This window comes from Mytilus edulis, chromosome 7 (assembly GCF_963676685.1).
Source record: "Mytilus edulis chromosome 7, xbMytEdul2.2, whole genome shotgun sequence".
Lineage (NCBI taxonomy): Eukaryota > Metazoa > Mollusca > Bivalvia > Mytilida > Mytilidae > Mytilus > Mytilus edulis.
Window position 1 is genome coordinate 67,212,307 of NC_092350.1, and position 14,706 is coordinate 67,227,012.

Genomic DNA, 14,706 nt, shown 5'->3' on the forward strand with positions numbered 1-14,706 from the left:
GTTCTTTTTGAGCAGCCAAATTGCGTTGACCGTATATTTCTATATGTCATATACGGTCACTGACATGATATCACTTTTCCTCATGAATATTTAAATATTGCCGAGATACAATTAATTATTCATACGATCTTTTCAACCTGTTCTTGTTTTCAATGTATACAACGACTCAAACTTATTTCCTTTGCAATTTTTATAAAAAAAAACATATTTCACTTGTTAATATGTTTGGTCTGCATACTATAAATAGTTATATTTATGCTTATTGTGGATATTTTAGTTCATTCTTAAACAAATTCGTTCACCATCGATTGCGAATTTCAACAGGTAAATGTACATTTCATCGTGTTGTATATTTCTCCGCCTGCATGATATGATGCCTTTTTATAAAAGGGGGAAGTTTCCCAATATTTCAATCAATGATGACATTAACACATTAAACAACAATTGAAAATGTTTTTTTTTTTTAGATTGCAGTATGAAGACAATAATAGTGCATTGACTTGACATATCAACGATATAAGGATTCGGCCCGAAACGGGGAAAAATCTCGGCACATCCTCGCATTTCCCCGTTTCTAAGCCTGATCCTTATATCGTTGGTATTTCGAGTCAATGCACTATTATTGTCTATGTTCACGAAAAAAAAAATGGTATCAAGGGCCACGCATTGAAAGCATGCGTAGAACTGTAGTTTCCATTTTTTTCTCTCCGTCTTTCCAGTCGTATGTCCGCTAAGAATTTTTGTAAACGCAAAAATCACTATTAATTTTTGGGACAAATAACCTTATTATAAACTAGGTTTAACGAGAACAGACTTGCTCAGCAGAGTATTAAAAGAGTGACAATTCAATCTTATACTTATGCAAGTTGAAGAACAGCGACATTAGTTTCTCTGCATACAAAGTGTTGCTGTATATTATATTTGTTCATTGTTTTGTTCATAAATCTGACCGTTTGATTTCTTGTTTGAAATGTTTTACATTTGCCAATTTTCGGGCCTTTTACAGATGACTTTGCGTTATCGGTTTTGCTTATTGCTTAAGGTTAAACGATGACCTTTAAGTGAGGTTACCAATTGATAAATTAGAATTTTTGGTTTACGCAATCGTTGCATGAATATGAACCATGAAAATAAGCAATATTCCCAATAATGGCTTATAAGCAACTATTATAAGTATTAATATGATTTATTTAATTGAAACATATGCTAAATGAAACAATTACGAAAAACCATAACCAAGTGAATATATCATATTCTATGTGCTCTCTGTTATGTTATAATTCACATATAAAACAATACTATAGTATCTATTATATATCCTTGCAGACAAATATATAAAGGATAAACGGAAAAAGAAAATACTTAAGTAAAATCAAACATTATTGATCGAAAAAAAAAACTAACAATAACATTTTAAAAACGAAAACGACTATGATACAACAAACAGCCTATACAGCGTTCCATGCATAAGAAACTTAAGAGCAGCACGAACGGTGTCATCATGGTTTGAATTATATTTGCGGCAATTTAAATTTGTTTCGATCTTTCATTTGCGCCGATTTGATTCTTTTATTCAATTTGAGCAATTTGTGTAAAGTAAATTACAGGTTAATGTTAATTTTTAGTTATCGTTATACACCTCTTTCGTTAGCCATGCAGTTGTACATATTTTGTGAAATGTCAATTAAAACATGTACTAGTATATAATTGTTGTTCCCTGTAAATAGATTGTTGTCGTTTTCATATTGCCCAGAATTTCGTTGTTGCCAAGTACAACACGAATACGTGAAAAAACTAGTATATAACAAGGAAAGAATGCATCAACCGTGTAATATTTAAATCTCGACAAGAACAGATTTATTACTCATTTTATAACGTTTTTATGGTTTTCAATTTTTGTACTTTTGAACTCCGTGATTTGAATGGATGTAAATTAACAATATGCTTTTATCTTTTAAACTGACTAGTTCTGCTCAAAATCCAACTTCCACTTTCCTTTGGTGAGCAGATGACATATGTTATATACATGTTATAATTGACTATGATTCATAAAGCTATGGTCACACCATACCGTGCTATCCGGTAATACGAACGGACGCCTAACTGATGAAAATAAAAGTTGTCCGTTGACAAAGTTGTTATCCGTTTGGAGTCCGCTGACCAAATAAAACGGACGCGTAACGAATGCATAACGGACACACACCGGATATGCAACGTACGAGAGACCGAAAAATACCGGACAGAACGGATGCCGAACGTAAATCCAACAGACGAGTACCGCATAAAACGGACACCTCACGGAAGCGTACCGGATAAAACGGATGAACAAGATATACGGAAAAATTAAAGACGACAATAATAACACACGTCAATCGCATAGATTTCAAAAAGTTGTAACTGGTTTTGTTTTTGTACTTCAAAATGCCACCAAAGGGTAGTGTCTGGCCTGAATAAGAACTTCTTGATATCGGAGACGTACCCTTACTTTAAGATTGATTATGAATAATAAAAATTCATGACTCAAGAAATCTGACATACCAGTAATTGGTATTTCTGACACGAAATTTTCAATTGGCATTTATTTGTTTCAGATCCTTTCATCCTCCATTTTATCCGTTATACGTCCGGTAGAAGTTCGTTTCCAATTCGTTCAACATCCGTTTTATCCGTTAAACGTCCGGTCGAAGTCCGTTGGTGAATTTGTCTACCAGACCTCCAACGGATGTATAACGGACAAGTAATGGATACAAAATGGAAACGAAACGGACGCATACCGTATAAAACGGACGCCTACCGGACTTTCAACGGACACTTTATCCGTTGAACGTCCGTTCAAAGTTTTGAACATGCTCAAAATTTTCCACCAGACAGAACGGACGTCGACGGATAAAACGTAAGCTAAACGGACATGTAACGGATATGGACGGACGTCTAACGGAAAGGAACGGACGTCTAACTGACATGAAACGGATATGAACGGATGTCTAACGGACATGAAACGGATATGGACGGACATCTAACGGAAAGGAACGGACGTCTAACGGACATGCACGGATTGAAAAAAAAGGTATCCGTTTGGCATCCGTTCGAGCTATCCGTAAAGGTGTGACCGAGGCTTAACATAATGTACATCTGGCTAACAGATGAGATTTATAATGATAAATACAAAAATAACATTCACCTTACATGCATGTACAAAATAGGCGGAAATGAAAGACAAAAAAGGCGCAAGTGAAAGAAAAAAATCTGCGCAAGTGAAATGCAGATCGGCGTTATGACGCATGGAAAATTATCTTATTTTCACTTTCTGAACACTGATTATACATTGAATTCTCAATTGATCTTAACTATAGACTTGATACAAAATCTCAAATCCAAAAACATTTAGGTTCAGCTGAAAAAATATTCATGATTTTACCATAAACCACAATATATCAGAAATTAACTTGTGATGGTATACATGCACTGACTTCATTATGCAGTACATTATATACTTTTAGGTCTAATCTGTTCATTATGTAGATCTATACAGTTATGCGTACTTTCGTTGTTTCAACTGTTTTTGAACTTATTATCTGTTCCGAAGAGTAATGCAGACAATTATCAACATGCCCAATGTCTTCCAAAGCGAGACGGAAATCGGACATTGATTGAATGTCCTTCATCCCCAACTGTTCTCTGATTGTTTGGTAGAAAGTATTCGGACACTGAAAGACAAAAATAAACACTTATGTGTTTTATTTTGCACAATAACATGTTTCTTGATCTCCTTGTCTTATATAATAATTAATAAGTAAATGTGTTATAACTGCTAATTTGACTACCCTGCCCACCAATGCTAGTTTTCAAATTAGGTGGTGTTACAACACACCATGATGATAATCAGTAAAAGTCAGTTGCAGTTGGCTGAACTCAAATGATCGGCCAAAGGCAACCACAATAAAAAAAAACAAAAACTTAAAAAAAGAAATTCAGAGAAAAGAAACAAAGCACCGACCATGTTGATTTAAGAAATAACGAATTATTTCCTCATAAATAGATTTGAAAATTGTCCCTTTGGTGGCTCATATGACAAATAACAATATATCTTAAATATTGTGATTTATTTGCCATTTATTCGATTGCAGAAATTGCACAGTAACATTGTAAACCTATAAATGTATTATTTCGGAAGTTCTTATAATATAAAAAAATAAATAAGAAATACTCAAAAAGTATGGTTGCATTTCCTATTTGACTTGTTTATTATTGTCTACCACTTTTCGTTTTGGACCGTCAAGAGAATTTCAAATTCGTGCAATAACTGCTTTCTTTTTCTAAACTCTTTAAATCACCTTTCTAAACTCTTCAAATTACTATCTTCGAACGTACGAATTTGATAAGGTGTTTTTTTATTCTAATCTTTCAATTCCAAACATTTTCTTGGTGTTTTTCTTAGTAGTGCATGTTTTGATTAATAATACGGACTAACCTCACGAACAAGGAGCTTGAGAAAAGCAACGTCTTTTCCTCTCAAAGCCTTTAGCTGTCTTCTATAATAAAGCAAAGTTTATATACATATACATTGTGCGTCTTGTGCGTCCAACAAACATATACTAGTAATGAAATAAGTGGCAATTATTTTCTAAATTAACCAAGACTCCGCTTTTGGTCGCTCGGTAGAGTTTCTGTCTTGAGGAAAGGAAGTCGTTGATTCTATTCCCGCCATGTTAAAACCAAATATTAACAATCAAATTTAAAACTGACTTAACCAGTAAAAGTAAAGATTATTCAGCTAACAGCCAGATTTATAGCACCTTCTAGGGGACCATTACCGTGTGAAATTTCAGTATTGTGTGTTTTGCATAACTACCAAGGAAAGAAATTTGGAGAGCAAATTTCAAAATATGTCGATGAATAGACCAATATCTGCTAATATCAAAATCAGATGATCCCAACGCAAAACAAATAACAGACTTTTAATGGTTAATATGAAAAATAATACAATGTGCGTACAAATTCCAAGAAACTCGCATTACATATTATGTTTCTAAGCCTTGTACATATACATCAGAAATTTAAAGACACTAAACAGTTATATGCAATATAAAAAACGGATTTTTCTATACACATGTACTTGTATATATATATATACCATATTCAGCATCAGAAATAGAATCAGTTGTGAAAAATAAGTAAAATAACAAACAATTAAAACAGACACGTACCGCGTTGATAAAAGCATATCTTTTTGAAATATCTTATCGTTAAGCCATTCCTCTACTTGTAAAAGTGTCCAATTCATCGCATCGTATATTTCACTAGTCTGTTCTTCCTTTGGTTTGTCGCCTGACATATCAGGGGTCGCTGGTGGCGAAGCTGGCTGTAACATATATGATATTTTCGTATGGTAGAATTAAATGTAATCTGTTATACAAAAAAATAAACAACATGAAGACTAATAGTATATCATTTGGTACATGTATAATATGGGGAAATCGTGTAAACCAGACGATATTTATTTGCTTAAAACAAGACATTTTGGTGAGTCCAACTTCGAGCAACTTCTTACAAATTATAAAAAGAACGAAATAATCAAATCCAAATGACCATCACACTTTTTCAGATCCTGTAACATAGGTTTCTTCCAATATTGAGTCTTTTTTATTTGCAGATGATCTTCGTTAAATTTAGGTGCAAGAGCTGATCTGGGAAGACTTCTTCTGGAACTAAATATTAAATTTCAATTTATATTGTATCTTTAAAGATAATTTTCTGATAGACAAAACTTGCATTTTATACGTATACTCTATTTTAGCCATATCGGCCATACCGGTTTTCAGAGGAGAAGATGTTTGGAAAAGTAAACAGACGACGACGAACGAGAGACGTCAAGAGTTGAGAAAATCACACTTGGCCCTATGGACAATGCGCAAGGGTAATATTGGCTAAAACGAGAAACCGAAAACACTGATGAACCACACCAACACCAATATGCACGATCTTAGAATACGTTTGAACGTTACCATAGTAATGCTACACACGGTTTTACAATACATACTCTACATTCTTTGTAGCAACATACTTTACTTGACAAATAAAGGCAAGAAAGGCCTATTAACAGTAACAGTAACAGCATACGGATACAAAAATAACATAAGCATGTCTGCAGATCTGGTATCTCTGAAGGCTTGAAACTGTTTTTGCGCAGAGGTTGTTGATTCTGTAGAACCTGCAACATACGAAAATAATATTGCTTTTATAACGACTATGTGGTATGACTGCCAATGAGACAGCCATACACAAGAGATAATATGATACAGAAATTAACAACTATAAGTCAACGTACGGCCTTCAACAATGAGCAAAGCCCATATCGCATAGTCAGCTACAAAAGGCCGCGAAATGGTAAATGTTAAAAAGTTCAAACGAGAAAACTAACGGCCTAGTTTATGTACAAAAAAAATGATCGAACAATAAATATGTAACACATTATTTTAATATGACGTGCTTTTTTCGCTTTGTTAACAACATTGTGTTAACATTTTCGATGTATCTTTACTTAGCGCAGACTCAGAGATGTACATTAGAATGGCTTTTGAAATTTACCTCCCACATGTATCGTAACCTGTGCGCAAACACTATGCCGATTTCGCTGTGTTAAAAGTTGAAATTGAAATGAAAACTGCGGAACCTTTATTCTTATTCCAAGGTATAACATAAAGAATCAATGCGATAGAGCCCGGTAAAAAGTTTAAAAATAAGAATAAGATGACATTCCGCGAAAGACCATTAATTTAAAACATGACGTCATACAAATGAACACACATAAGCTGAAGGATTTCCAATACGTTAACCCTCAAAATTCAGATAATATTTTTGATTTTTGGTAGGTAAAGTTTTATTTTCTATTCTATTGCATTATTCGCACATTTACTGTTTTCAGGGAGTCAAAATAGCGGCTCCTTATTTACGAAATTTCAACTGTGGATTTGATGGTAACTTACGAAAAAAAAATGTATATTGAAAAATGGCAAATGTTGGGCTTTCGAATTTAAGAATTACAAACATTTTTAACGGTCATCATGGTTATTTAAGGAATAATTCATGCAAGCGATAATTTATTAGAAATCTGTAGCTTTAAGTTATCCAACGAGGGATAAAATAGATCAGCCAAACACACGACATTCCCACCCTCGCTTCATTTTTAATGATCGTATTCGTCTTATTCGAATTAAAATCATTCATGGAAGCCATGACATTTCAGGCACCTAACTTGGGACGAGCACATACACACAGAATATGACGAGATTGATCATGTAAGCGGGAACCAAACACTCCCCCTAACCCAGGACCGTTGTGTAACAGTACAACATAAGAACGAACTATAAAAATCAGTTGAAAAAGGCTTAAATCATCAGATGAGTACACGTAGAAATACATATAACAAAATACAGAGTGGACGTGGCTGGGTGCTTGTATATCCTAACAGCAAAAAGACATTAAGTACAGATCTTAAAGTACTCGCAGTTAGTGACAGCTAGTTAAAAGCTACTAGCCACTAACAAACTAATAACAAAATTCTAAGACTAATTTAATATATCATATAGCCATGGGCGTTGTCAGTTTATTGTCGATTTATGAATTTGACTTTCCCTCTGGTTTCTTTCGTCCCTCTTCTTTAATAAGCTTTCGCTGTATCCTCGTCTTCATTGAGATCTCTATTGACAGGTTTGAAATACGTTTTTTCAAGTTCAATTTCCTCTACTGCTCGTACAGGAGTATTTGGCTCCTGATTCTTGGCAACGGAAAGAAAATGGATTATTGCATTAACCGCACAGGAGATATATAAAAACTAGAAAGACCAAAACATATAAAGGGAAAGCGCAGGAAGCTCAATTGACTCATTACAGAACCCCTAATCTCCGTTCAGTATGTTATTGCCGAATTAAAATGAAATGAAGCATGCAAATTCCTTAGAGACAACCTCGTTACAAACTTTTATTTAATATTGTCAATCGCCAACAAAACTTTTAAAGTAAAACTATTCGGATTTTTGTACATTATTTACTATATTTGTATTATTTTGAGATTGTACCGGTCTTTTAATCTGTATTATTTTGACGCATATTTGGACTCGAAGTGGAGTCATTCACCTATTGTGAATCACTAGTACGAGAGACATATTTTCCGATAACCTTTCACTTAACAAATACCAGTATTCACTCTTTATAAAATTATCTCTTTCATTATCATTATATTTACCTCTGTGTCTTTCTTATTTTGTTCGCCCAGTTCTTGTTGTATTTCTCCGGTGTTTGTCTTATTTTGTTCTCTCAGATCCTGCTGTGTTGCGCCTGTGTTTGTCTTATTTTGTTCGCTCAGATCTTGCTGCATTGCTCCTGTGTTTGTCTGATTTTGTTCGTTCAGTTCTTGGTGTATTTCTCCTGTGTTTGTCTTATTTTGTTCTCTCAGATCCTGCTGTGTTGCGCCTGTGTTTGTTTGATTTTGTTCGCTCAGGTCTTGCTGTATTGCTTCTGCGTTTGTCTTATTTTGTTCGCTCACACTTTTCTGTATTGCTTCTGTGTTTGTCTTATTTTGTTTGCTCAGATCTTGCTGTGTTGCTCCTGTGTTTGTCTCATTTTGTTCGCTCAGATCTTGCTGTATTTCTCCTGTGTTTGTCTCATTTTGTTCGCTCAGATCTTGCTGTATGGCTCCTGTGTTTGTCTTATTTTGTTTGCTCAGATCTTGCTGTATTGCTCCTGTGTTTGTCTCATTTTGTTCGCTCAGATCTTGCTGTATTGCTCCTGTGTTTGTCTCATTTTGTTCGCTCAGATCTTGCTGTATGGCTCCTGTGTTTGTCTTATTTTGTTCGCTCAGATCTTGCTGTATTGCTCCTGTGTTTGTCTTATTTTGTTCGCTCAGATCCTGCTGTATTGCTCCTGTGTTTGCCTTATTTTGTTCGCTCAGGTTTTGCTGTATAGCTCTGATTAATTTGTTTACTTTTTCCTCCAGGTTTAATTCCTCACCAAAATCAAAATAGAGCAGGGAGCCAATTATAAAACTTAACCAGCTATCAGCCGTGTAACCTTTTTCCATTTTCAATGGTATTATAGTTTTCCTCAATTGATACGCATATCTTGCCTCTATAACATTAAAAAACAATCAATTTTATTACAAGACTATATCATACTAACATACATGGTCAATCAAAATGCATTGTTTATATGGAAAAAAGTATATTCGTCTGTTAATCATATCATATCGAAAAGGTTTTACTTTGTAAGTACATACAATGTAAAGCTACTTATTGTTTGAAAAGATTGGAATTAACACTTTTAATTCATCAAATCATGTAAATATTTATATGTTTCTTAAATTCACTTAATGAGCAATACATACCAGCTCTACAATTATAACTGTTCCTGTATTTAGACGAATAACAGACAAGTACAATATCTGCCTGCTCAATAGCGTTAGCCATATCATCGACTATGCAACCTTGCATATTATCTACATTCATCCATACTTTGATATTTTCGTTTTTCAAACTTTCAGATATCTTTTTAACTACCTCTTGGTGTCCCCAGTTGTAACTGATCACAATGTGCCTTTCGCCTCTTCCTCCGACCACGGTTTGTTGCAAATCACCTAAGTTGCATAGAAAATAAATATTTTGTTTATTCATTCATTCATTCGTTCATTCATACATTGAGAGTAAAAGGACGAATATATGATTGACCGGCAATGATGTCGATAAACTCTTATTAAAACAAACAGACTGATAAAATTATTCAGTCAAATGCAAAATATTTCTAGCATTGTTCATTGTTATTATGTAAGTGTTCACGAAAACAAAACATGCCGCTTGATACTTTAGTCTTAGATGTATGATGTTTTAAGTTGCTATTGGCTTTGAACTTGCTGTAAGTAACTGCGAGTATACTATCAGATATGTACTTACTGTCTTTTTTTATTGTTGGAGTGTATAAGTACCCGGCCACTTCCACTCAGTGTTTTTGTATCCATCAGATTAGTTAAGCCTTTTTTAACTGATTTTTACAGTACGCTAGTTTACATTACAGTAATGGTGTACTACTACACCGCTATGCCAGGTCAAGGTAGGTGTGAAATCCTGCAAACATGTTTAACCCCACCACATTATGTATGCATGTGCTGTCCTAAGTCAGGGGCCTTGAATCTAGGGATTGTCGTCTGTTGTTGAGTTGCGTATTTGTTTTCTTTGATTTTTTGTGCATTAAACAGACCGTTTGTTTTCTCGTTTGAACTGTTTTACATTTTGTCATTTCGAGGCATTTCATAGCTGACTACTAGGTGGTATGAGATTGTCTCATTGTTGAAGGCCATACGATTACATACAGTTGTTTATTTCTGTGTCAGTTGGTCTCTTAAGGAGAGTTGTCTCCTTGGTAATCATACCACATCTTCTTTGTATATTCCAAACATATTACATTTTTTATCATTGCAGCTTTGATTTAACGATTCATGTCATACATGATTTTGAAGCAAGATCATGGTTATGTTTTTAAGATAAGTTTGATGTTTCATTCGTTTTAAAAGTCTAGAAAACACTCCTTTGTTTTAGATTGTCAAATTCCGTGATATTTTGTTGATTACTAATAACAATATAATTACATGTATTCCTATGGTCTTTAATCATCTTAATCGTCTATATAGCATTTCTGCTAACCATTTTTACAGTTTGATCAGATGATTTAGACAATCTTTCCAATGTCGCTATCACCTTCCATTCCTTCTTTTCTATCATCTCTTTTCGGTTGTCATTATCAAACGACAACGCCCAAACGGCACAAACGGCCTCTTAATAAGACAATGATATAAGTTATAAAATATATAATACAATTTAATTCAGACATTGTTTGAGATATGGAAATATTTAATTCAATAATAATACTAATTGAGAATATAACTTCATATATATCATTTCCTCAACTTTCATTTCAACACTTACTCTTTATTATTCATTTTGTACAAAATGTTTAACATTTGATAAGTAAACTTAGGTACAATATATTTACCACGTTGTTCCTCGACGTTTCCAGTGTCAATAATTTTTACAAGTATTGGAACTGCACCGTGCTGTACTACCGTCCCTTTATTGCTATCATTTCTTACCACCTGACGAACAACTGTTACAAATATAGATACTAGTTTGTTATTTATTATATCAAGTACTCGGTTATAATTTCTGACTTTGATACACACACGTTTTTGATTTCCCATTATTTTGTTTTATTAAAAAAAAAATATTTGATACTTTATTTCTACAGAAACACAAAAATCAATAAAATTGAAATAGAACGATAATTTGGACGATTAATCTTTATTTTGTCTCCATTGTGTTATGTAAGAAGACATCATTGCAGTGTTGAGAGTAATACATGCACTCTCTTTAATCTACATAAAAGTTAGTGTTTTCGTCTATATTCTGTTAAAAATGATTGTTTTACCAATTTCCCCCTTGTATTTCCACTGATCCGTTTCAATTTGGCGGGGATATGTAGGTAATAAGAACATAAAGAGAATATGATAGTCTACCTATAATGTGTATTAGGCATAGGGAACGGAACTTTATTTTATCAACGGATATTTAAGTGTTTCTTTGAACCTTCATCAAAAGTTCTCTTTTATCCCAATAAAACTAAAAACCATGGATGTTTATATGCTTGAAACTTGTAGACTATACGACAATAAACTCATCATAGATACCAGGATTAAATATTTTATTTACGCCAGACGCGCGTTTCGTCTACATCAGTGACTTTCGAATCCAAAAAAGTAAATACCAAATGAAGTACGAATTTGAAGAGCATTGAGACAAAAAGAGTTGTAATTTAAAAAGCAAACTTTGAACTTTTTTTTTGCATCAAAAGATCTGTCATGTTGGTTCGAAATTGTGTTTTCTACAAAATAATGCATAATACTATATTGTTTGTGCTTTTATTTCAATTGATATTTTTGCAGGTGAAATAGATACACTTGTCGATGGCATCCATGTTGTTAAAAAAATGTAGAAGGAACGCGTGGTTGTCGTTTGTTTATGTGGTTCATAAGTGTTTCTCGTTTCTCGTTTTTTATATAGATTTGATCGTTGGTTTTCCCGTTTGAATGGTTTTACACTAGTATTTTTTTTTGGTGGGGGAGGGGGGGGGGGGGCGGAATTTATGTATTAAATTAAAATTCCTTGTTTTTGACACTTTTGTATGTCTGTGCTGTTTCTATCTTTAACAATCTTATCGATCCATTGCCCGAACACCACGCTTCTTTTTCGATCATTAAACGATTATATTGTTGGCCCTTTATAGCTTGTTGTTCGATGTGAGCCTATGCTCCGTGTTGAAGACCATACCTTGACCTATAATGGTTTACTTTTATAAATTTTGACTTGGTTAGAGACTTGTCTCATTGTCACTCATACCACATCTTCCCATATCTAATTAAAGATTTGAATGTACAATGTGTATCTTTCGCCTTTCTTAAATGTTTGGAAAAGTCAAATGCGATCAAAAATATTAACAAAACCATCGAAATTTTTTTCTCTGAGAAACGTCTAAATTGGTTAAAGGAATCCTTCGATCTTAAAATAATGCATATACAATTTTATATTTTGCATTAAACGTTTTTAACAACAACATACATGTGTTAGTCTAGTAACACTGAAAATCATTTTAAAAGTCTGGTAAAACAGAAAAAAACAGAGCTTATATGGATTCCTCAATAATCAATATCCCGTTTTGTTAAACAATATTGAATTCACTCTGTACTAAAAAAGCTGAAAGCCTAGCAAATAGAGGAAAAATAAGTATGGGACGTACTTCTAGCTAGTTTAATCAGAGACCATCCGTAATACATCCTTTCTTTGCATTTCAATGCCTTCGTAATTGTAGACATTAAAAATTCAATAACATCAGGTTTTCTGTTTAAAATCCCACTTTCAGTTTCGTCCACCAGATTAGCTAGTGTTGCTAAGCATAATAGTAGAATCGTGTTGTCTTTTGAATCCAGATATGGTTTCAGTGCTTCAATGCATTCAACATCTCGAACGTTTTGAACATTATCCTCAACCATGGATATATTATACAGGATGGAAAGAAGCAATTCGAGAGTATTTCCACCTTCTACTGACTTGTATAATAGACAGAAAAAAAATGAACAGAACACAAACATATTGTTAGAATGAAATAATAAAGAGGTTTCGTGGAATTGCATATGTTATAAAAAAAAACAATATACAGAGACAAATGGTAATTTGTGAAAAGTTTCCATAGGATTACATTAAACGGGTTATACCTTTAAATTTAAACTCAATTTTTACAATTGGAAATGATGGTTGAAGTCGTTATTCAAATCATTTGATAACCTTCAACTGTTTCCCTGGAAAGCATTTCTCTTTTAAGTTTCAAGAATACAACTGTTTTTAGTAATTGTTGATAAGGAGTTCTATATAAAAAAACAGACAATTTGACTATACTTTTTGCGGTGTTATGAAAAGAAATCTCCAAACCTTTATTCGCAATTTTTACTAAGCTCCCTTACCTATCAATCTGAACATAAAATGTATATTTATTTTTTTCAAATTTTAGAAAACAGTTCTTATTTGTATAATACAAATAAAAAAACATTATTCTGCGCGTATTTATAAAAGAGTAAAGAAGAATAATCATAAATACTTTGTGTACACAATGACCACAATAGGATTAGTCAAACTGTTTAATCTGAATACTAAGTAGCATGTTCTCGTCATAAAATGAAGGCGCCACTGGATTGTATGGGAGGCCCATCAACCATAAGATTTAGTCTGAGTTTTTCAGATTTTAATATTTGTTATATTTTAAAAATATTTAATATCAATTGTGGGCTTTAATAAATTGTACTATGTCTCTTTGTAAAATTCAATCTATTAGTAAAATATATCATTTCATTACGTTTAAATACCTTCATGTCAATATTGTCACCAAAAGAAATACATTTCCATTCTTGTAGTATATCAGTCGCTCTTTTTAGAAAGTATTTTTCCCGCGCAATAATGCCACTCAGTTCACAGTTGTTATTTGAACAGCTCCCTAAATATCTCAACATTATACTTAAGAGAGCAATGCATTCTGGTTTTATTCCAGGATATTTAAAACGTTCTCCAGATTCCAATAGTTCAGCACTAATTTTGCAAAAAAAATCGACGATCCGATAATCTATCAAAAGTTTTGATAATTGTTTAAGCATGTCTGATCTTTCAATAGAAGATATCTTTTCAATGACAAACAAGTGCTTTGTAACCAGCGATAAAGCAGCTTTCTGAAACTCTTCGGTAACAAAATCAGTTTCGGTTCTTTTTGCTTCGTTTTCTTTTATAGATTTCATAGATTCTTCGGCTGAAACAATAAGATTTGATAAATCCACTAACTCATTTTCGCTGTCCGATTCAAAACCATCACATGGCTTTACATCGTTTTGCAGTATAACAGGTTCATTTACTGCAAAGATAACTGGATTTCCATGGCAGTACGTCGTCGTGAGTCTTTCTGAATCAAAAATTAAGTACAGTTAGTAATTTCAATACAGTAAAAAAAAGTCATCATTCAAATCATGTTTTTCAAAATAAATTAAAAAAATAAATTACAGTTACTGTAGTACATTTAAATTTGAATGTTGAAGAATCACACTAGAATTTACAAAGTTCTGTCACAA

At 33.2% G+C, this 14,706-nt stretch overlaps 1 protein-coding gene across 2 annotated transcripts; it reads right to left on the reverse strand.

The window, feature by feature from the left end:
• Positions 1-1,220: 1,220 nt before the first annotated feature.
• LOC139482036 (M protein, serotype 5-like) lies at positions 1,221-14,500 on the reverse strand. Of its 2 annotated transcripts, XM_071265676.1 has the most exons (10): positions 13,957-14,500; positions 12,837-13,146; positions 11,040-11,150; positions 10,636-10,821; positions 9,382-9,630; positions 8,245-9,125; positions 6,065-6,211; positions 5,208-5,362; positions 4,472-4,532; positions 1,221-3,707 (listed from the first exon to the last, which is right to left on the reverse strand). In XM_071265676.1, exons 4-10 carry the CDS (start codon positions 10,658-10,660, stop codon positions 3,525-3,527), a joined length of 1,701 nt encoding a protein of 566 aa, XP_071121777.1. In that variant the 5' UTR covers positions 10,661-10,821; positions 11,040-11,150; positions 12,837-13,146; positions 13,957-14,500; the 3' UTR covers positions 1,221-3,524. The 2 variants fall into 2 exon arrangements, with proteins under 2 accessions (XP_071121777.1, XP_071121778.1); XM_071265677.1 differs by lacking the exon at positions 12,837-13,146.
• Positions 14,501-14,706: the final 206 nt, after the last annotated feature.